This window comes from Camelus ferus, chromosome 16 (assembly GCF_009834535.1).
Source record: "Camelus ferus isolate YT-003-E chromosome 16, BCGSAC_Cfer_1.0, whole genome shotgun sequence".
NCBI lineage: Eukaryota > Metazoa > Chordata > Mammalia > Artiodactyla > Camelidae > Camelus > Camelus ferus.
This window is the reverse complement of record NC_045711.1, coordinates 13,501,851-13,526,486: the sequence shown is the minus strand read 5'-3', so window position 1 is coordinate 13,526,486 and position 24,636 is coordinate 13,501,851. Positions and strand designations below refer to the sequence as shown.

Genomic DNA, 24,636 nt, shown 5'->3' with positions numbered 1-24,636 from the left:
ATGCATCCTATAAGGAAAGGAGAAACTTGTAGGTAAAATATTTTAACCAAAGAACAAAAACACAGATGTGAGATACCAAGACTAATCCTGGAGTCATTGAAGCTCAGCCCTCACTCAGCAGGACCGTGTGTGATTCTTGTGAATCCAGGTCTCCGCAGCTTCACGAGGGAAACGGATACTTCCATCTCAAAATGGCCCCATCGGCACTCACACTAACGATATACTGGTTTCCTGGACTTATCCGGACGCGGGTGATGTTGCCGCTGTGCCCCACCCCGACGTGGGTCACTTCACCCTCATTGTAATCCCAGACTTTGACCAGATGGTCATTTCCACCTGAAGAAGATAAACAGTTATATGGCATTGCTGTGATAGGACAGAGAGAAGCACTCCTGATTTTAAATAATTGGATCATTTCCAGTACATCCCCCGGGTGCCAACTTAAAGGAAAGAAAAACCTATCTTTATAATAACTCTGTTCCTTGATTATAAAAATCTAGGTCTGTTGTAGTAAATTTGGGGAAAAAAATACAAAGAGGTAACATCACCCTTGATCCCACCAGTTTAATTTCTTCCAGTGTTTAATTTCTTCCAGTCTCTTTTCTGTAAGTTACACAGACACATATCTGTATATGTGATTGGGATCATACTGTGTTTAATTTTATATCATGCTTTAAGTAAATATATTTGGGAAGCTTTAATTGATTTGGAACACTAATTTGTTAATGTCCTGAAGAGTCCAAGAGGCTGGCAAGAAATGAGACTGATGCTGTTCCAACAGGCGCGTTGTGTGGGAAATGCTGATTTAAGAGCCTGGCTTTCAAGGGTTTGGCACGAAACAGCAGGGCAAGGCAGGCCAGGCAGCCTAGACCATTCAAAGGTCCATTTCTCCCATCGCTGCCCACCACAAAAAAGTAAACAGTGGGAGCTTAGCTTTTGTTTGTGCCCCTAAGGCTTGCAGGCAAACATTTCCTCTCATTGAAACGTGACTTCTGGATTTTTCTTTCTGAGCCACGCCGGCTACGGTGGTGAATCTAACCTTTAGACTCTTCTGTGGTCACTTCCAGTTGCCTCCCGCCTGGGGGTTCCATGTTCCCATTGAGATAAGCTGGGCTTGGCTTTCTTTGCTAATCCCAGGACTAACCTGTGACAAAGTGTACTCCTTCCAATGTGATATCCATGCCATTGATTGACCCAGACAAGGAACCGTCCAGCTCTCTGATTACTGACCCATCAAATACTTCCCAGTAAGCAATCTGGAATTCAAGAAAGACGCATTAGGCAGGATTCAGCTCAGTGGAATCATCCACACACAGTGCTAACAAAAGAAGGTTCCACTTTATATAGCAGGCAGCAAAAATACACCCTGTGATGATATAGCTACTGAAATTATAAATAGGCTCAAGCAGGGGGGTGGAGAAACCATTCTAATATTTTTAGGAGTGGCTTTTAAATTTGCATTCTATTTAAAGAGATGTTGATGTGCTGGTGAACCTGGATTGAGACGGAAAGCGCTTTGGGTTCGACTGAGCAGACTGAGCCTGAAGCAAGCGGCCATAGAAAGCAGAAAAGGGCCACTGCAGGCACTTCCCCACTTGTGCCCTTGATGGAGGAGGGAGGGCGAAGCTGGAGGCCTGGCGGGAGGGGAAGGCACGTCCTTCCTTCCTTCAGCGTGGGGGATGAATGAGCAGGCCGGACAGTCCTGGAGCCTGGGCCTTACAAAGTCACCTCTCACTGGGGCTGGCCCTCCCTCTTCCTCACTCTGCCTTTATTTCCAACCTTCTCTTCTGCCTCAAAGCAAGAGAACATTCCGCAGGGCCTGGTTTAAACAGAAACTGGTAAGATCCCACCGCCGCCCACCCCAGGGAACTAGGTTAGGGTAGAAAGAAAACAGGGGCTCAAGGAAGGAAGATTTTTCTCTGAATATACTGCTTTGAACTTTGAACCTTGTAAATGTACAACCTAGTCAAAAACAACATTTCTTTCTTGCTTTCTAAACAAAGACCACTTAGCCAGGAATGGAGAGTGGGGATTTGCGTATACATTTCACCCAGAATGTTCTCTTTGTTTCATGTTGATGGACACTTGCTGGGGGGGGGGGGGGGAGAAGAATTTTGTTGTGTTGCAGTCATTATGCCAGGAATCTGCATTCCTTTGAATTTAGCTGGAAACTGTGTCTGCTACTTAAAATTTTTCTTTTAATTTTTTTTCTTTTTCTTTATAATTTCTATTGATGCTTGATCATAACTTTTACAATAAAGATCTGTTTTCACAGTCAAAACATAAAGGAGTATACGAGCATGCCAGAATCCTAGTTTCTCAGGAATCACATCTATGTAAGTCGTTGGTGCCTGACTACCAATTTGGCAGATTTATGATTTAGGGTTTGAATATTCTGGTCAAAATTCTAGGAAGAGGGAACTAGACTATTTCAAGTCTCATAAGCTGAAATCTATAATATGGTGGCTATCACCCTCATGTAGAAAGAATATGAAAGCTCTTACAGAGACGTTGTGATGAACTCCCTAACATGCACTCCACCCCAGTTCTAAGAGGAAGCCCGCTTAGACCACAAGTCAAACATGGGCTGAGGGATGGGCAGGCTTGGACCCACTCAGGAGGATTAGACACAAAGAAACTAACAACTGACAGAGACAAGGATGGAGGCGGATCTCCAGGCCCTCCCAGGACATTCTGTCTGCGGCAGGCAAATCCTGGTTGGACCAGGTAGCATTCCTTGGGTTTTTATGACAAAGTGTCTTCAGGCAGTAGTTCCTAATCACCTGGGAAGCTTACACAGGAAAAGCCCCACTCCTGGATTCTAATCTGGGGGTGGGGATGATGTAGGAGGTAGGGGGAAGGTAGGGGGGAGTCGCCTTTAGTATTTTTCCCGCAATATTTTTATAACTTTAACACCATTAACTTTTCTTGTAGCTGGCAAAAAACCTCTTAAGTTATCTCAAAGTCATCTCAATGTCTAAATGCGGAGAATCCAAATCCAGTAACGGATGTGCAGGTAACCAGGCCACGATCTGGGTGGAAGATACCCCAGCTTCTTTGCCCCTCCACGTACCTCTCTACTGAAGCCTCTGGCTTGCTCTGAGGGGGGAAGTGTTCCCCTAAAAGGAAAAACCAATTTCACCCTGGACTCCCCAGCTGAAGAGATTTTTTAATATATTGATAAAGTAGGGTGACGAGAGATGAGGAGCTCTACTGTCATTTGATTGGAATTCAAAGTGACAGCTTTGGGTTTGGGCACTGAGATTCTGTTCCAGCCTTAGAAATGTCCTCATAATCAAAACCAATACTTACTGAGTGTCCACTGTATGCTGGGCCCCCAGCTGTGAGCATTATATTCGAACGTGACTTTAATCCTCACAGCAACGCCAGGACACCAGCAATATCATCCCTTCCCTTTCACAGACGAGGAAGCAAAGGCACCCAAAGAAGTTACGCAGAGTTTCCAAACGGAGCGGTGGACCCACAGCAAAGCCATCAGTTGAAGTGGCGGGGCTGCACCCTTAGCCTCCACCTTTCACTGCTTTTCTCTTGTACCAGAAAGCTCTGGACTCTTTACCTTCCTGTCCGTCCCACTGGTGATGATCTGGAACTCTTCAGGGTGGTAACAAACACACTGGAATAAGGTGTTGGCCAGGATCATCTGATTCCTCCTCAGATGCCTGAAAAAGAGATTCCAGAGCTGTGAAACACGACTTTCTCTTCCTTAGAAAATTTGTTTATTATTCACACTGGACTTGGTAAAGCTTGGCTTTGGGTTGGTTGATTTATCCCCAAACTGACTTCCCGTTGCTCTGCCCACTCCACTCCACAACCTCCCATCCCGACCACGGGGAGCGGCAGCTGTCAGGAGTGCTGAGTGGAGCCCTTTTCTAAAGACACAGTGCAGAACTCAATGCAAAGCCTCAAGCCCTGGTGGGAAGGAAGTAAGAGGCTGAACTCAGGGTCACCATGCGGCCTTCCGCACACGGGACTTCATTCCCGAGGCCACCATTCTAAAGTGAAGGTCCCTAGAAGCTGGGCAGGAAAGCGTGGGGCAGGGCTTTTGAAAAGTAAGTGTTGCTGAGCCTCACCCTCTAGCGACTTGGATCTAGTAGGTGAGGATGAGGCCAACAGATCTGCATTTTTAATCAGCACCCCAGGTGATCCTCCTGTGCACGGCGGGTTAAGAACCACAGCTTTGGGGACCATACCAAGAAATCTGTAAATATTGCTTCTCCTTCCATTGACTGTGCGGCCCCATGGCCACCTCACAGGCCAGGCTGTACTGGCTAAAAAATGCACCTTCTGAACAGTCTTTTCTTGTGATGAAAGTTTTCAAACAGGGCCTCTGAGCTGAGCATTTTAAAAGACTTTGGCACAAATTAACCAAATGTTCCTACTAGGCAACGGGGAGGATTTACGGATTTGAGGTGGTCACAGACCATCCATAGAAACAAGTTCAGACCTACCCTTCTGGTTATATAATGTCCTGATGGAAAGTTCAAGTGTGGTCCGTGGACCAGCACGGTGGTGGGGGGGGGGGGCCTGGAAGCTTGTTAGAAATGCAGAATCTCAGGCAATGCTCTGACTGTAGAATCAAAATCTACATTTTTAATAAGATCTCCAAGTGATTCGTATGCATAGCAAAGTTAGGGCCAGAAGACAAAGGCTTGCTTTGGTTTTTGTTTTTTAATGTATTAAATAAAAAGCATTCTGCCTTTGCCTTTAATTCCATTATCTTCTCTCTAATCAAGAACGTTTCTTATTCTTCTGCAATATCACTATATAGCATACCTATTTATCTATCTGTCTGTCAGTCTATCTGTTCTCCCATCCCTGTACTTCGCCAAGTCTCTCTAATGCAGTTATATACAGAAGTGAGGCATCTGAGAGGGGTGCTCAGCTGGGAGAGGGGTTGGAAGAATAGGGTTTAATTCTAAATAAAAGACGCAGGGCAAACATGTGTGTAGTCAAAAAAAAAAAGCATCCTTGAAAACCCTGTGAATTATTCTAACAGTAAAGTTCACATGCTGTGGTCCAGTTGGCTTGGAGACAGTCACTGTATGGGGGTAACAATACATTCACAGGATACGAGGTCCCTGAGAATGTGGCACATTGTCGTCACTCCCACCCCCATGGCACACTCATTCTGAGCTTGACTGGACTCTGGGGAGAGACCAGAGGAACTCCTCGCGTTACCTACGTTGTTTCCTTTCTCCCCTTTTTGGAGAGTTTTTAGAGTTGCATTAGTGTAAGTTAAACCATGCTTCGCTCTGTGTATCTGGAAAGCTACTTCCCTATCTGTCCAGAAACTTCTAACATCCAGCTTTTCCTGGAAACTATACCCTTTCTGCCAGTATCTGTAAGTCCTGTACAATCTGGAGATGAATGGCTTCTAAACACCCCTTCACTGTTGCTCTGAGTAAGATGTCCACCATTTGTTTGAGTCTTCCCCCAGGTTCAACAAAACAGTGGAATTGTTGAGCTGCATCCTCCCCCATTGCCGGTACCTACACGAGGTCCCAGATGATGCAGGTCCCGTCCGTGCTGGCCGTGACGCACTCCTCGTTGCTCTTCTTCACCCTGATGCAGGACACAGAGGACTTGTGCTCCTTCAGCGCCTCTTCCAGCTTCTGGGTCTGGTAGCCGATCTGCCACACCCGCACCTGGAAGTCACAAAACACAGGCTCTCAATTCACACCTGGGGCTTTTGAAGGGGTGGGGGAAAAAAAGATTCCAAAGAGCTTTCTCACTGCTGCTGGGATGGACTTGTTTTTCCAATTCCCTGTTCTCATCTCCGTTGAATGGGCTGGGGGTGCCAAGTTGCAGGGCAGCAATCTTTTTCCATGGAGCCAGGAGAGCACCACCAGTGACCCTACCAGTGACCCTATGCCTACTTCTACTTTTAGGGCTGAGAAATTGATCAGACACCCGCTGCTAAGACTGATGACACAAAGGCTGCTGCTAAACCAAGTGAAATAATACGTCTACTCATTTCTGCTGAGAGTTGCTCTCAAATTTCTTGTGCCATCAGGGAATCTCTTGGGTACCCAGAGCCATATTTAAATTTTCACATCAGCCCGCTCACTTTTAACCATTTAAAATCAGTGGCTCTCAACCCCACCAAAGCCAATACCCACTTTCAGTAACAAATACTGTCTAACACCCCTTTGCTATCTTGAAATGAAGTCCCTAGCTGCCACAACTCCCTATGAACCAAATTTCAAAACAGTCAGTATGATGCCCTGTCATAAAAAGGGTAGGTAAAAGGAAAGCTATTTGGTCATTATGGTGTGTCCTGGAATGGATAAACGGGCTGTCACAGCTGTCCCGGAAAAACATAATAATGTAGTCAGATGCTTATGTCTTCTTAAAATGAATGTGCTGGACTTATGAAAAATAAAGAAGAGCAGAAATTATTGTGTGGAAGTGGTGTGAGACAACGGAAGAGCGTAGTCCAGGGAAACACTGCACTGAAAACCAGTGTTGGGATCAGTAATGACAGACAAAGTTATCTGTACCTGCCAGGAGGAAAATAACCTTCAACGGAGTAAGGAAAACATTCTGAGACAATTTCTTTGTCATGAAGATGAGGAAGCAGGCAGTTACCCCAAATGAGCTAGGTGGTCTTCATTTCTGTGGTGCCCAAATAATTCCCTATGTCTGGACATGGGGCAGGGTGATGACTATTGCCAAAGAAAACAAATCACCGATCCTGGAATCTCACCCTGGGTGCAGGCACGCATTTCCATTCATTAGCAAGGGTGATGTGCAAATGTTCTAACTAGTGGGGTGGATCCGTGGATGTGCCAGGCATGAGCCCTTTAGTTGTGGGATGGCAGGGGGATTCAGGTATAAAGTAGTGGGATTAGGGTCTTTGCAATGCAACTAATGGCCGTTTACTGATGAAAATGGAAGTAAGATACCTAAGAGTATTTTGGCAACTACTGAATTCAGACCAGTGCACACCTGCGGGCCAGCAGCCCTGGTCGCTAGTACTTACAGAGGCCTTGAAGACTGTCTCTTGCAAGGAAAGATCTGTAATAGCTGTGGGGAGCGGCAGGGGAAAAGACTGCTGTGCAGGGATGAGGGCAATGAACTTGTTACGTGTGATTTCCTCCCAGGCAGTGAGACTCCAGGACACAAACACTCCACTACTAATTGGCTTGGTCCAAACTCTGCCAAAGGCTACAGGAAGATGCCGTATCTTTCTTCCTAGTTATTCCTATGATAGAATGGAGAAAAGAAAGGAAAAGGAGACATCCTATGTCAAGAAAGGGAAGGCTTTGGGATAGGAAACAAGTGGGGGGTGGGGGAGGGGAGACTCTGAGATGAATGTGTGAAAGACGTTTTAGGCTCCTTGAAATGATAGAAAGAAAAGGTTGAGTGTAATAATTTTAAAATGATGGTCAAAGCATTGGGTAGATTAAAGAATTGACTCTAAAAATAGCATCTCCTTGCCTTAAAAAACTAAAAATAGAGTTACCATATGATCCAGCAATCTCACTCCTGGGCATACATCCAGAAGGAACTCTAATTCAAAAAGATACATGCACCCTAATATTTATAGCAGCCCTATATACAATAGCCAGGACATGGAAGCAACCTAAGTGTCCACTGACAGATAACTGGATAAAGAAGATGTGGATATATACATACACACAAGAGAATATTACTTAGCCATAAAAAAGAATGAAATAATGCCATTTGCGGCAACATGGATGGACCTAGAGATTATCATACTAAGTGAAGAAAGTCACACAGAGAGAGATAAATACCATATGATGTCACTTATATGTGGAATCTTAAAAAAAAAATGATACAAATGAACTTATTTACAAAACAGAAAGAGACCCACAGACATAGAAAACAAACTCATAGTTACCAAAGGGGAAAGGGTGGGAGGAGGGACAAATTAGGAGTTTGGGATTAGCAGATACAGACTACTATGTATAAAATAGATAAACAACAAGGTTGATAGCACAGGGAACTACATTTGCTATCTTGCAGTAACGTATAATGAAAAAGAATAAGAATATATATATATATATATAAAACTGAAACACTATGCTGTACACCAGAAACTAACACAACATTGTAAATCAACTAGACTTCAATTAAAAAAAAGAATAGCATCTCCTTCAAAAGATAAAGACAACTTATGTAACTATAGTTTTTGAAGGAAAAAATTATTCCAGAATTCTGGCAAAACATCAGCTTGGAGTCACAGCTTGATTCATATGGAACACTTTCATGTCTGTATCCTAAATGTCCTTTCTGGGAACAAGTATATTTAAAGGTGTATTTATAGTAGTAGAACTTTCATGTATGATGTGTTTTAGGGGTTCCTCACAATCTGAATTTGGTCCTACCTGACTTCAAGTACAGGTGAAAAGCATCAAATTAGTAGCCTGCTATGAGGTAGCTGCTCTGAATCAAGGGCTATTTTTAAAAGGCTCTGCCTTGGAGAACCATACCTCCCCTTCCCCACCGCCGCTGATGACCCTTTGACAGTCACTGGTGGTAGCAATAGCTGTCACTCCGATCCTGTGAGCATTGTTAATGACATAGATCAGCCGGCCTGTCTCTGGGGCGAAGGCTCGGATTTTACCGTCGTCCCATGCTGGCATGAAAGGGAGACAAAAGGCAAGCAGGATCAGTGTACTCATGCTCTCTGCGGACTGCAGCTCTCCTAAATCATAAGTGACGGACAGTACCTGGGGGCAGCAGGGGTGATGGCTGGAAGAGGCCAGGCTCCCACCAACTGCCGGGAATCATGCCCCCCTTTTCCCTGATTCCCCCAATTGGCACACCTGGCTGAGAGAAACGAGTGGCTTGCCTTCGTGGAACCTGCTTCCAGGTGCACCCCACTCCAGGAGAGAGAAAGTTGGGGAGGCCAGCTCCCACCTCTCCCGTGAGCTGCAAAACTTGCACATTCAACTAACTAGCTGATAGTGCATCTCGGATGTGTGACTCAGTATCATCGACAAATAAATGTTGGCTTCCCGCCCCTCGCCCTACGCTGAAACCTATGCTCCTTCTCCCACTCCCACCACCTGCCCCTTCTCAATAAAAGTTGCCACCATCCATCCTACAGCTGAATTAAAAATAAATTTCCTTTGAGATATAACTTAAAGTCAGGTTTTTAACCTCTTAAACAACAAAAGGAGTTCCCACACAAGTGCCCTGTACTCACTTAGGCCTCACATCCATTTTGTAAGTGAAGCACGGCGTTTCCTTGCTAGCGAGAAAGCAACGTGCCAAATGCAGCAATTGAGGGGAAGAGAAATTGCTATTTGGTAATTCCTAGCTCAGAAAGTATCCCGCTGGAAAGGAGTCCCCAAGAGAGGCCAGACCAGTAGTAAGTGGACAGTGGGAGGCTGTTCCGGGTCACCCCCACGCAGACATTAGTAGAATGAGAATGATGAGACCCAAAGCCACAGCCGGAGCCAGAGGCCAAGTCCCGGCACGGCACCGTTACCAGAAATGATGCTCTTGCCGTCTCTCATGAAGTCAATGCCGTGGCAGGTCATGTTGGGCACGGTGATCCGCAGCAGCTCCCTGTTGGACAGCGTGTGCCACACCCGGATGTCCTTCTTGGCACAGGTGGCAAACAGCTCAGCAGTGCCACTGCAAAGAAGCCACCGGGAGAGTAAGAGATGCAGCTATAAGACGCGCACAGTGTTTCCTAGGTGCGTGTTTGACACGGACAGGGGCTCCATGAGGATACAGGGGAGGGTGCCTTTTAGACCCCTATTATCTCGGGCTTGACACACTTACAGATTTCTCGTGTAAAATGGTCTTTGATGCCCGCAGATCATCTGTGGACAATCTTTTGTAGTCTTTCCTCTAAGGAAGGGTTGGGACAAAGGTGCCCAAAAGGAAAATGTCAAAAGTCTTTTGGGGGAGGGTATAGCTCAGTGGTAGACTGCATGCCTCGCATGCACAAGGTCCTGGGTTCAATCCCAGACCCTCTATTTAAATAAATAAATAAAACCTAATTACACTCCCCCACAAAAAAATTAAAAATAGAACTCTTTCAATGTCCTGCTGACCAAAGGATAGCATGCAACACGTGAGCTAAACTATATCTGCAGGATATCTATATTAAAAGAGGCTAAACAAACCATTTCTTGTAAAATAGACAATCCCGTTAAAATTTCAAAGACAAAAATGACAAGGGTGCCAGAAGTCATGCTTGCTGATAACCCAAAATACTTCTTCACTCAGTGATGAGGAAATATGAGATTGTGGACAAGGAAGAGAATCCCAGAGTAATTGCTCTGTTGGTTTGTTTGTTTTTTTTTCTCCAGAAAGGATAACTTGTAAATATAATGAAAAATACTGATAGGTCAAAAAAAAATACAGATGATTCTGATTTGGATGAGAACAATAAGCCCTACCAGGGTATAATAGAGACCACCTGCTCTGTGAATATGACCTAGCTACAGTCCCTGCGGAGACTGGGCTTTTAGATTTAAATACTTCTCAAGAAATTTCTACCTATCACAGCACAAGCACGTTCGTAAAAAGAGAGCCCCTCTTTCTTTTTTTAAGATCTACTCACCTTGGAATTAATGGAAAAATAAGTGGATCCTTCCCACCTATTTAGCTTTGGGGCTCAGAGATAACATTATGACGTGGAACTTGTTTCTTAGAAACAGCAAATGCTGGAACAGGAGAGCAGGAGCTCCTTGCCAGGCAGTCTTGATTAACAGAGATCAAATCCAGCCAGCATTAGAGTGTTTATATTTATTTGAAATAAGATGTTTTAGATCAGACGCTGCCTTCAGTGAATGAGCTCCTCCTTTGGGGAACATGAGCCCTTAGAGGCACATGGACTCCTATGAAAATCAAGTGTCATGTAATGAATGGCCCGAGAGAACTTTCCAAACTCTCCCTATCCTGATAGACAGGCTATTTCAGGAGTTAAGCCTAGTCCAAAAATGTCCTTAGGTTAGCATCGGAGAGATTAAGTTCCAAACTGATTGGATCGAGACGATGCACTGAGTACATGTGCTCCTTCCCTCTCATCTAAAATGTCCATCTACAGATGAATGGATAAAGAAGATGTGGTGTACATATACAATGGAATATTACTCAGCCATAAAAAAGAATGATATAATGCCATTTGCAGCAACATGGATGGACCTACAGATGATCATATTAAGTGAAGTAAGCCAGACAGAGAGAGACAAATATCATATGATGTTGCTTATAGTGGAATCTAAAAAAAAAAAGGTACAAATTTTATTTGCAAACCAGAAATAGACTCACATACATAGAAAACCAACTGTGGTTACCAGTGAGGAAAGGGGCGGGGGAGGGACAGTTTAGGAGTTTGGGATTAACAGATACACACTATGATATATAAAACAGATAAACAACAAGGACCTACTGTATAGCATAGGGAACTATAGTCAATGTTTTGTAATGAGCCATAATGGAAAAGAAACTGAAAATATATGAATGTATGTATATGTATAACTGAATCATTTTGCTGTACACCTGAAACTAACATTGTAAACTGACTATATTTCAATAACAAATAAGAACAAAAATAAATAAATAAAATCCTATGAAATAAAGATAGAGATAAGGGTGACAGAGGCACAGAGAGCCCTAGAGGTAAGGGCAGATGTAAATATAAATGTGTAGATACACATTTTGTTTCCTTAACAATACAGCAAAGCAGGAAGTATTATCATCAGACAGGCCAGAAACACTGAGGATAAACAGAAATCAGCCAGATTTGGCAAAACTAATCAAATCGGCCATCAAAAAATGGCAAACTATGACTGCAGCTCTTTTTGACATTAAAACTGAGGATGGTTATTTGTTCCATTGGTTTCACGAGCAATTTACCGAGATACACAGCAACTAGATCCAGAAGAACTCAAATCTTCTGCCTACTGCCAAATCTGGAAGACCCAAGAGGCACAAACAAATGACTCAAAACACCTTTGAAGAAAGGCACTACTGAGCTTTTCTCCAGACACCACTGAGAAAACAGAAAAGTTCTGCCAGTTTCTTACCTTATCCACGATAGACTTATTAGAAAAGCCAACATTCTAAAGAGGCCCAAATCTGAACTATAAAATGAATGTAGCTGCTTGGTAGAGGCAATAGAAAGTCTATTAAAATAATTCACTACCACAGACAAATTCAAGGAGAGAAAGACAATAATTCATTATGCTTTATCATGATGATGCTAATAGGCATTGGAAATGTATTAATTTCTACTTACAATGGAAAGACAATGTCCTCGACAGCTTCAAAGTGACAAGTTGTAATGAGAGTCTCTTTGAAATCTGTGAAATTGACACGATAAATGTGTGATTCTTCTGTTCCTACAAAGAACTGGTGTCCTTCCCCTCGAAGTGTGATGGAAGTGATGCCACCTTGTAACTGGATTTTCCTTTAAGGAGAAGCAAGAGGTGAAGTAGATTTACTCAATGAATGAGTGTATTAACCAGCTGAAGAATTACGGAGGATGTACATTAGGCACGTGACCCAGGACACGCCTTCAAGGAGGTGACCCAGTCGGGAAGACAAGAGTTACTCACAATATGAAGTGCCCACAGTGAGCCAAGGGTTGCAGGAGTCAGGGGAGCTTATCAGTGAGATTTGTCTGAAATGGGTAGGATTTGGATGGGGGAACATTCCAGGCAAGCAGATGGGTACACATGACCATGGCATTTAAACACTCTATTAATTCCATTTCTGGGAAATAACCCTAAAATCAGGGAGGGAAAAAAACCTTTATGCCAAAGGACGATATTATAACTTTATTTAACAGAATAAAAGTTTGGAAACCACCTAAATATCCAATTGTAATGGAATGGTTCCATGATCCATGGGGCAGCGACTTCAAAGAATATTTGCCTAGCCATTAAAACCATGTTTAAAAGATTATAGAGTATATATATTTTACCACCATAATTTGAAAAAGGTTGTGTGGTAATATCAAAAACATTCATGATGCATGCGTTAACTAAAAAACCACAATACCAAAATTTTGTATAAAAATAAGTATAATTATCTTAAAATGTATATAAGTAACACTAGCAAGAAGAAATAACAAAAGGTCAATAGTGGCCATCTTCGCCAGAATTTTCAGTAATTATTTTGTCTTCTTTCACGTTTCAGAGATTTCAGATGCCCCTGCTCCCTAAATGTTTAATGAGTATAAACTTCCTGAAAAATGAATATATAAATGAACGGGGCCCCTAGACACCAAGCCTTGCTCTGCAACTAACTTAGTTTTGACAACGAGAATTTGGTGGCGGTCCTTTTGCAGCGAACCTGCATGGAAAATGCAGTAGTTTACAAAGAGTCATTTGTTGGTGGGACACAGGACAGTTCATGAAGAAAAGGATGGACCCCACGTCACATCCCCCTCCTTCACTAACTGGAGCTCTGGGACTCTGGCTAAGCTGTCGGAAACCTCTGGGCCTTGGTTTACTCAACCACAGAATAATTCTCCTTTGTAGGGTTGCTGTCAAGATTAGAGACAGTGGAGGTCACCTACATGAGCCCGGAGAGGACATCTGGGCTGTGGAGAAGACAAGGTGCTTGGGGTCCCGGGCCTCCAGGGGCAAGGCCAGGACTCTCACCCTGGTTCCCTTTGGAGCCTCCGTGACATCTCACGTGAGCTGCTTCCTCGGTCTACTCAGACCCGAGGAGGAGGAGGTCACGGTATCCAATTTGAGCCTCGCTGCCAGTCACACAGGCTTATTTTGGAGACATTTATAGCACAAGCCTGGTAATAATTACTTTGAGTCCAATTACCTTCATCACAATGGGAACATTTGTGTATTAAAAACAAGGGGTTAAAAATTAAAGGGTTGTATATAAAATAGATAAACAATAAGGTCCTACTATATAGCATTGGGAACTATCTTCAATATCTTATAATAGCCTATAATGCAAAAAAATATGAAAATATATACGTATAACTGAATCACTATGCTGTACACCAGAAACACTTTATAAACTATACTTCAATTAAAAAAATATATATATAACTAAAGGGTTAATTTATTCTACTCACCTTATGTATCCAGAGTCTACCCAACATTGTTCTTAAGTTGCCCCCCACCTCTTATTCCCCTTCATACAAACATAAAACCGATCCCAATATATTCTCAGTAAGACCTATCCCGAGCATTGAATTTTAAGTTGCAACTTGTCTCTTACCTGCTTCAAATCCCAGCCCCTCTGACTCTACGTGCTACTCCATTCATCTCCATTGCACTCATCACTCTTTCATACTATGTACCTTACTTGTTCATTTTGTTTATTACTTATTGTCTCCTCCCTCCTGCTGGGATGTAAGCTCCATGAGGGCAGGGGTGGGTCTTTTCTTTTTTTTTTTTTTTTTTCTTTGCTTTATTCATTGATACCCCAAGCACCTAGAATAGTGCCTGGTACACAGTGAGTGCCCAATACAGATGTGTGTGCATGAAGACAACGGGTGCTCATTTCTCCAATGCATATGCGGGTACGCAGAGTTCAGAGGCCGGGGGAGCATGTCAAGGGGTGTCTGGCTTCTGTTGAAGCTAAGTTCAAGTTCTGCCCCTGCTCCTCTGAAAAGCGTCTTTCTCTGATTCTCTCTGAATGTCCATGATATATTTTACTTTATCTGGACTATGAGATTTGTATTTGTATATCACCTTATATTATAGTGACTTTCTCATGTGTCCCCACACCAGACTGTAAGTTCTGGGTGGGCAAATACATATCCTATTTTTCTTTATCTTTTTTGATAGCATCTAATACATAGGTTTGTATGGAGAAGTACTCAGTAAATACCTGTTAGTGACAATGTATAAGATTTTATTTTAATTAGATAAGCCATGAAAAGTACATAGCATAACAGCCGGCATATAGAAACAGCTGGGACATGCTGGCTATCTGTATGAAAACCTGTATTTGAACACATTAACTACTAGCATAGTACGTGGCACAAAGTAGGTACCCGTTGCATAATAAATTTCATTAAATAAATCAAATTTGAAAGTTTGAAATTTGGGGTTATTGTTTATAACAGCACATTTTCTCTGGCATAACTCACTGTATTAGTTAAATCATAACTTATGCATTTATTATGTGTAACAGTGGACTACTTGGACTTAATTCAGCATAAGCCACAGTCTTTTCATTGGCAAAACCCACCACCCATTGTGATACCAACTACTCGTTTTAATAGCAAGATGAGATTCTTTAACTAAACATCACTTTGCCAATATCCCATAGTTGCTGGCTTTAAGCTAACTTCCTGGAGGGTCTCTCCCCATCCAAACCCTGTGGGGCCTGGAACTTACTTGATGGCTTTGTAGCTGGGGCTTTTACAGAAGACCAGCAATCCAGCTCCAGAGCCCACCAGTAACTCCCCCATCTTCAGGCACTTGATGGCTGACACTCCCTAGGCGGAGACAGAGCGTTAAGAAAAAGGCAGAACGGTTTCATCATAAAGAATCTGTGTGTGACCTGATACAACGGCCAGGGCCGTGCTGATGCTGCCTGGCTGGAGCTAAGGAAGGTACTGCCTGTGATGTCCCCCGGGGCTGGCTACCGAGCTGGGGTGCCAGGAAGGAGCCCTCCTGCTCCTGCCAGGAGCAAACATACTTCACCAAGCTTCCTACCTTTAAAACCACCTGTGCATTTTGAATATACTAAAAATCACCACTTCATGCCCCCTCGAATGCAGTTCAAACAGAAGGCATGAGCGCAGCCACAGCAGTGGCAGCTCTTGAGTTGCGACTGTTTTCTTCAAAACTTAATTCTCATCATGCAAAGAGACCACATTTGAAATCCAAAGAAAGCACAGGCGACTCCTTATTGCTTAGAGACTGCATTTTCTGACTAAAGCATGCAGTACATAATGTCTCCAATAATAGGAAACAGATTTAAATTCAAAGCCATCTTCAAAGTTTGGGGACGTATGGCCGTTTAATGGCACCCACCATGAAGCCCTAATTTTATTTTATTAATTTGTTTTTTAGTGGAGGTGCTGGGGATTGAATTCAGGACCTCGTGCACGCTAAGCATGGCAGAAAATGGCAAGGCAGAGCAGACTTAGATGGTCTCTACTCACCAGACTGAATTTGTCCTTCACAGGCCCAGTGTCTGCCAACAGTTTAGTCCTGGGGTTCATCTTTAGAATATCTCCAGTGGTGGTGCCAAGGTAGAAGAAGCTATCGTCATTGGCCATCTGGGGAGCAGAGAGAAAAAGAAACGTGAGGACCTGGTTTTCCCCAGGGGTGCTCACAAACCCCTGATCAGGGACAGGGTGAGCTGCCTCTGAACCCCATGGAGACCTACGAAGGTACTCAGGGTGACTTCTGCATTTTTAGACTCAAAGATGGGTAAGAGCAGCTTTGAAGGGAGCAGAATCAGGGCCAACTCAGAACTGGAGGAAATATTAGACTCTACTCAGCCTGGGTGTTTCACTGGACGTGGCCTTGTGTCTGATGTTAGTGTGCACATCCCAAGACACCTCCCACGGGCTCCTAGGACGCAGGTGTGCTCCTCCAGAAAGAATATGCATTCGCTTTCTCTCATGTTTTCCAAAGTCTACATTCATAAAATGAGTCTATGCATTAAACAAGAGGAGTGAGTCAATGGAGGATGGGGTTACAGGCACGGATGTCTGAATCCACACTAGAAACATATGAATACTTCCTCTTTATGCAGAAGACTGCAGTTCAACAAATAGTTTCACTATTTCCAGCACAGAAAGAAAGTGACATAGAGATTGTGTGGGCTCAGGGCGCCTCCTGGCTACACTGCTTCCGTTCAGGTGAGGTAGGTTTCTGGGATCAAACCGCAGTCCAGGTCCCACTAAAACAGACCTACCAAGCTGTGTCTAGACAGCGCCACTCTAGCTTCCCACTGGAGCCCCCAAAGTGAGACTCTCCCTCTTCCAAACCTCACCTCTGCACCCCCAGCCCAAGGTGCACATATGTACACACACGTACACTCACACACACACACACACCCCTCCATCTGGTCAGTACCGTTAATAGGAACGTGTACTAACGTTACCTAAGATAACACTTTGAGTGATACTCACTGCAACACTCAAGACTATTCTTTTCGTCTGTCCTGTTTGGCACTCGGTGGGCCAGATCTTTCTATTTGGGAGATCCAGTTCCCACACTCGAATTGTCCCACTGCAGAAAAGGAACACAATCAAATGGAGACCCACTGAATAAACACTTCATCTCTTCTCTGTTTTCTGCGCTCTCTTGAAGGAGAAGCAGAAAGGAAGGGAACTAGGTATTTTTGAGGATTTGTTACCGTCTGGTGACCTATCTAAGATACAGTCATCACTTAGTATCCACAGGGAATAGGTTCCAAGACCCGTTGCGGACACGAAAATATACGCATGCTCAAGGCCAATAGGCGGCCCTCCTCCGTATCCACTGGTTCTGCACCCGCGATTCCGCACTCGAAGATTGTACCAACCGCGGATCTCACGCACAGTACGCGATGCGCGGTTGGGTGAATCTGCGGATGCGGAACCGGGGATCCTGCGGGCGGTTCGTATTCCATTCAATCCTCGAAACCACCCTGCGAGGTAGGTTTCCTGCTCCTCCAACCCTCCAAATGAGAAAACGCAGAGCCTCACACAGCAGGGCAAGGATTCCCACCCTGCGCTCTCTCCCTTTGAAGTGAATACTCTGTGCACTAGTGAAAACAAACATACAAACAAGTAAACCAATGAAGAGCAAATTGAAGTTCGTCAAGTATGTTTCTTTCAAGGGATGGCGTCTTGGGGACATTTTTTAAAGGGAAGGACTCCAGTGTGGAGAGTCCTGTCTTCAAGGAAGGAGAAATGAGACTAAGCAACTGAGAGTCAAACAAAATCATCATCTAACAGAAGACTTGGCACAGAGCTGCTTTTTAATCACTGTATGTTAAATTAATCTGTGTGATTGTAGAAAAATATCATGGTTAATTAACCTCACAAAGATTTCAGCTAATATCTTAAGGCAGAAAAGATTAATTTAAAAATATATTGATAAAGTTTGGTACATCCCCTCTTTTTTTTTTTTAGCCCCCAGAGTTATGCACAGAGTAAGTGCTCAAGGGTATTTTGCATATACTTTCCAAACTTAGAAAAAAAAATCAGCTTTTCCATGACCTCTCTGGGAGATGTCATTTGGATGCTCAGAAACTGGAATTTGTAGGACATCTCATGCGGGACAGTATGATGGAATGTCTGAAATTGGGAACATTTTGGAGAACCCAGCATACACGTGTACCATATCAGAAATCTTACTTCAAAGTGCTAACTTTTTCTCAGTTACCAATGCTACATGAAATTAAAGCAGACCTAAAATAAAGATTGTCCTAAAAAAAAATTTTTTTTGGCTTAAATTGAAGTTCTCACTCCTGGAGAAACATTGCCCATAGACATCAGAGGGGGCAGACATGAGAAGCAGACAGACTGCCATAAAACACGGCTTCAGTCCAACTACTCTGCAAACCTCAAGGTACTTGAGTTTTGTGTCCACCAGGAACTTCCAAAGTCAAGGTAGGATGTGGTCAGCTGCTTTAGGACCAGAGTACTGTCCTCGTACAGTTCTCTCCTTAGGGGCTGGCTGGCTTTCATGCTAACCAGTTAGTTTCACGGCCTCTGAATAAATCCTTCCTCGTAATTAGCCACAGAACAAATGCATGCTGAATGTCACAAGGTGGGGACAGGAAACAGCACAGATGGAGAACAGCACACATCTTTGGCTGGAAAAGTAACCAACAATGTGTGCCTTTCACAGAGGGGAGACCCACAGCTGGGCTGAAAAGATTAGTTCCACCCAACTTACGCTGCAGCCCTGCATTCACAGATTTCTGACCTTTCAACTGCTATGTGACATGAAAGAGGATGCTTTTATATTGGTTTAACCTTCACATCAAACTCCAAACAGGGCTCTGATCAGTGAATCTGTAAATTAATTTCTTCTGTTAGACAGAGGCTGGCCTCTGTTCAGACCTTCTGCTCGGTCCCCCTTAGCTGCTTGAAGCTGACCCTACCGGAAATTATGTCATATGGCTGATAGTTGAATACTGGAAACTTCCTGGCACAGTTCATTCGCAAACTATCATTTCATGAGACCTAAATCAAGAGCAGGTGTTAAGAAACATCAACCCATAAATGAACCAGAGCAGTTGTGCAAATTACCCTGTGAGCAGGGATCGTAGGTGACGTGTGATCAGTAACAGGCAGGCCAGAGCCTGACATGGGTTTAGCAGGTCAGCAGAACCTTCTCAGTAGGAAGCACAGAATATTCAAATAACCGTCTTTTAAAAGACTTTCAGCTAAAAGGATTTTTCTTGACTCCAAAATCATGAAAATTGCAATGGAAGGTCTTTTCTTCCAGGATGAAAACCACATTCTCCCTAATTGGAATGACCATGTTTTCTGCATAAGCAAATCAAGTGATTTACGAGTTCTGAAAACCTCGCCGGCGGACACGTACTTTCCAGCAGTCACAAACATCTCATCGCAGCACTTGGAGAAGATGACGGTGGTGGCGTTCCCGACGCTAAGGCCGGCCGCAGGACTACCGCAGACGGCATCTCTCTTGGCTATGCTCCACACCACCACGCTGCCGAGAGGGGAGGATAGAGAGAGTCAGGGGAAACCGGCTTTCAAAATAACAAACGGCTCTTTTAGCGGTTCTAGAAGGAAAAAAAAAAGTTACTTACAAAGGAACAAAAGGATGACACTGACCGTCCCCCTGCCCCCAACATCTCCTCAATCACATTGGATATTAGAAGACGAATGGGTGACACTTAAAAAGTTTATAAGGGAAATGATTACAAGGTTGAAAACCAATGAGCCTATCAATCAAGTCTGATGCTAAAATAAAGGAATTTTCAGACGTGCGGGGCATAAACGTTTACCATTCATTTATCTCTTACAAAAAATTTTCCTTGGGGAAGTACTCCAGCAAGATAATAATAATAATAATAATAATAATAATAATAATAATAATAATAATAATAATAATAATAATAATAATAATAATAATAATTGAAAGCAATAAAGAGGGTGGCATAGGAGTGGTCTCAAACTTGAATCTGTGTCTGAATCACCTGGAGGGCTGGCAAAACCAGAGGGTGCTGGGACCTACCCTCGACTTTCTAACTCAGTAGGTCTGGGGTGGGGCCTGAGAATTTGCTTTTCTAAAAAGTCTCAGGTGGTGCTGATGGGTAGAATGGACCCCACCCCCACCCCTACCCCCGGCCCACAGTCAGAGTTGACCCCTGATTGTCCAAATCCAATCGGCAGAACCCTGTGCTCCTCGCTACCGAGACTATTCAGGGACGGGCGTATTGCATTTTCCGAGTACAGCAAAGTTTGGCTTTCTTTCTTTCTCTAGAGAAGAAATTTTCTTTGGAATGTTTTTCTCAACATCTCCAGGTCTTCTACAAGCAAATTTTAGATAGCCTAGACTCAAGCTTAAAATTACAGGGGAGATGAGCTGTTTTGCAAATTAACCTTGATTAAGAGGCATTTGTTTCTCCCCCAAGGCCCACCCTTGGCATCTCTCTGGCAAGGGCTGGGGGTGGAGGTGGCCCAGTTGCCAAGCTCCAAGAAGCCCTGGGGCTGGGACCCAGGCATCGGTAGTTGCAAAATTTCCTCAGGTGATTCTAATGTGCATCCAAGATTGAGAACAACTGCAGTTAAATCGAGCTAAGAATGTTAATATGTGATCTCTAGTTGCATTTCTTATAAAAAAAAAAAAAAACAGTCAAATGGGCCAGGGAAGTGTGACTATTTACATGGCAAGGGAATGACTATATAAGGAGGAAATCGCATGAAAATTTTGTCGATTTGCTATATGTTAAGAGAGCTGTCAATATATAACTACACACAAATGTAAAATTCCATTGCAATTAACCTCAACCTTGTTTATGGAGCTCAAACAAGAAAATATCTGTAAAAGTGCCTCGAAGTATTAAATCCAACCCAAACCTCAGGTGTTAGTATTTCTCTTCTACAAATGATGTTCCTTTAGCATTTATAGACGAATAGGCACTGCATTGATTGTTCTTCATAATATAAAACTTTTCTCCCCCCAATTTCATTTATGCGTATTTGTCGCCTACAAAACTTGACTGTGAGATCCCTGAAGGCAAAGATCATGTCTTGGCAAGGCACGTTAAAAATGCCACGTCTGGAGTCACACTGCCAGGGTTTGTCCTCGAGCTCTGCTACTTAGCTGGTGACTTTAGTTCCTCATCCATCATACGACCCCAGTAGCTCCCATATCATGGAGCTGTCATGAGGCTTAAATGAGATAATGCAGTTAAAATGCCCAGCACACACCTGTCACATAGTAAGTGCTCAAAAAAAAAAAAAAAAAACTTAGCTGTTGTCAATGATAAGAATGTTGACGACAAGGGTGATGTCATCTTGCACAGCAATGGTTCTTGAGTTAGCTGCACATTAGAATCCTCTGGGAAGCCTTTATAATTCCTAAAGCCAAGGCCCGTCGATCAAACTCTCTGAAGGTGGAGCCAATTGTGAGTAATTTTCTGAAGCTCCCAGTTGATTCGGTGTGTTTCCAGGCTTGAGAACCACTGTCTATGCTATTTTCCTCAGAGGCTTTTCTCACCACACATACCCAACGACAGATGGGCAAACAGAGGATGTCAGAAAGGAGAGGGTACTTAACATGTCTAGAAATACGCCTAGTGGAAAATAAGTGAATATGCTTAGTTCATTACCTTCCATCATCTGGGCCTCCTAGAGATACCAAGTACAAATCATTTGGTGAAAAGGCCAGAGCTTCAATTTTGCCCTTGTGAAGTGACAGCCGAGCAATCAGCTCCCTTTTCTTATAATCCCACAAAATGATATCTGCCTGGGGGCAAGAATACACTGTCAGATCATAGACTGGCTTTAAAAGAATCGGAGGAGATGGCTACCCTTCTCGGTGAAAAATAATCATTTGTCACTTTTCTAGAAATTAGATCATGTCTTACAAACATGACAGCAAGAAACGGAAGCAGCTGTAAGCAGGGACTTTTTGTTTCTGAGCGTTACGGGTCACAAGCTGTGACATCAGATATAAAACCACCAGACTCCCTTCACTCTCAGCCTGGTAGGAGGAAAATGAGTTCCAAGAGAAGTCAAAATTAAGAAGAGGAAGGGTATAAACATGGCAGCATGGAGCTATTCTGAAGTGGGGCGGTTTTGCTTAGGAGGCACTTCTAAATCAATTCACAGTGAATGATTTTTGGTTTATTTACCTTGAAGCCCATGAAAGTGACTTGTCCAGAAGCAATGTAAGCTCCGCTCCTGGAGATGGTCACACAGGACACATTGTTGCCATGGCCGTGTAGGAAATTCTGTTCTTGAGTATTGATTGCTTGAATGAGGATGGTGCAACCCAGAGGATAAATCAGATGCTCCTGGTCTGGATGGCATTTTAGACCAGTGGGCACATGTCCTAAAAGAGAGAGATTAAAAGTAATAGTAATCAGGTGCAGAACTGGCTGGTAATTTTTTTTTGAATGGAGTACAAAAGAGAACACTTTTGAAATAAGCCTTAATTCAACTAAAATAAGTGTTGGGGCGGTAGGGGGGTGGTAATTTCTTCTTAGTTAAATAAAATAGGTAATTTTATTCCATTGACAAGAAGTTTAGTCTAATATATAAACTTCTCAAATTTGAATGTGCATGAAAATCTCCAGCGGCTCTGGTTAAAATGCAGATTCTGATTTTAGGTCTGGGGTGGGGCTGGGATTCTGCACTTCTGACAAGCTCCCAAGTGATGCTGATGCAGCCAATGCTGGTCCAGGAACCACACTTTAGGACCCAGGTCCAGTTTTTGTAATGCTAGGAAGGCATGAAGCAGGAGCTGCCTGTCTGGGTGAGTGCATAGGCATAGGGAGAAATTATGGCACAGAGTATATTTACTGCTAGGAAAAGATTTGCATGGCATACTAAATGGGAAAAAGTCTGATTATAAGAGAGTATGTACAGCATGAGCCCACTTTTATTAAAAAATTATATGTAAATGTATATTTGAAAGGATCATACCAAAAGTCTCATTTGGGAAATGTAATGATGCCTGTTTTTTTTCTTTTGGCGTCACTGTATTTTTCACTTTCTAAACTCTTGTTCTTAAGTACAGCTATGGACTTCTCCCTGTATTCTCCGTGCATAACATACTATTTGGCATAAAGTAGTTCTAGGTAAATGCATTGTGACTACATGAAAGAATATAAATTGTCACAAAACCAACAAGGTAAAAACAATGCAATGAATACTATTCAATTTTAAAAGGCCAAGAGAATTGCCAGGGGAGACACTGGGATGCACTTGACCATATCGTTACTCTTTGAGCTCTACAAAACAGCACGAATTCAGTAGCAGGGTTCTGTGTTTGAGGCCTTGTACTTGTCACCAGGGTGACCCTTTGCTCTCCCAGCAGGCCCATCACTTCCTTTACCAATGATCTGGTAACCAGCTCTAAGTGATTGATACCTCAGATGTATAGGTGCTCACTTTCTACCAGCAGCTGTTAAAGTAAAAGGAAGACTTCAGAGCCAAGTCCTAGAATGTGCTAAATCTTTAGTCACTGATTGTTCTGCATCTATATTATTAGAATTTTAAAGCTTTCAGGCATCAAACACACTTTTAAGTTTGCTTTTTCTAAAGTGTAACCCACTGCTTGTTTTCATCTTTCGCAAAAAACCAAACAGCATCCCCCCAACCCCCTACCCCGGCTTATTGTTCCAAATAATTAGCAGTGATAGGTCAGATTTGAGCAGAACAACCAGGCCTCCTCTGACCAAAGCACCCCTCTCCTCCAGCTCCCTGAGGTGTCCTCTCCGCCTTCCATCATGGTTTGAAATCCTCACCAGCAGAAGAACCCTTCCTTTGGATTAGAGGACAAATCACCCCCTAAACTGGTTGCTCAAACACGTTTCCCTTCCCCCCAGCCTCTTCTCATTACTACATCAGCTGGGATTTTAGAAGTTCCTTGTTCCCAGGGGCCTTACAAGGACTCTGTAATCTGGTGGTTACTAAGGGGCGGGCAGCTTTATGGGCTGTGTGGGGCTTAGAGCCAGTGGAGAGCTGATTTAGTGGGTGAAGGGTTTCAAACGACAGTTACTCATCCTTTCCACCTGGTGAAGAGGTTCCTTTTAGGTGCTGGCAAAACACATCCCATTCTTGGAGGCTTGGAGCGAGAACGGGACTCTAAGACCTTTGAGCAGGAGGGGCTGTCTGAGCCCCCAGTGCTCGGCCCTGGCGAAGGCTCATGCCAGTGTCGTAAGCTGCCTTCCCGGTGCCACCCAGTGGCTCCCTCTCCCTGTTTGCACTACACGTTCCCGGGGTTCCTAAACCACCCAGTCCGGACATGCTGGGGGTCTCACCATTGAATCCGATCACGGCCTCAAGCTCCAGCTCGGCCACCTCGGCCTTGGGCGAAATTTGGTTCTCCATCACCTGGAGTACTCGGCTCACTTTCCTTTCAGCCTCCGCAGGTGCAGCGTCTTCCGGTCGTTATGGTAACGGACGTGCGCATGCGCGCCAGATCCACGCCCGCCCCGAAAGCCGGCTGGTGGAGTTCGAGTTCTTAGACCTTCTTGAAATGGAGAGGGGGCTTC

At 43.7% G+C, this 24,636-nt stretch overlaps 1 protein-coding gene across 1 annotated transcript; it reads right to left on the bottom strand.

The window, feature by feature from the left end:
• Positions 1–25: 25 nt before the first annotated feature.
• Positions 26–24,636, bottom strand: CFAP52 (cilia and flagella associated protein 52). Its single transcript, XM_014552597.2, has 14 exons — positions 24,403–24,636; positions 22,270–22,469; positions 21,745–21,881; positions 19,488–19,616; positions 17,078–17,177; positions 16,100–16,216; positions 15,327–15,427; positions 12,248–12,418; positions 9,482–9,630; positions 8,478–8,623; positions 5,515–5,666; positions 3,578–3,680; positions 1,145–1,256; positions 26–336 (listed from the first exon to the last, which is right to left on the bottom strand). The coding sequence occupies exons 1-14, from the start codon at positions 24,470–24,472 to the stop codon at positions 161–163; spliced, it is 1,863 nt and encodes a 620-aa protein (XP_014408083.2). The 5' UTR covers positions 24,473–24,636; the 3' UTR covers positions 26–160.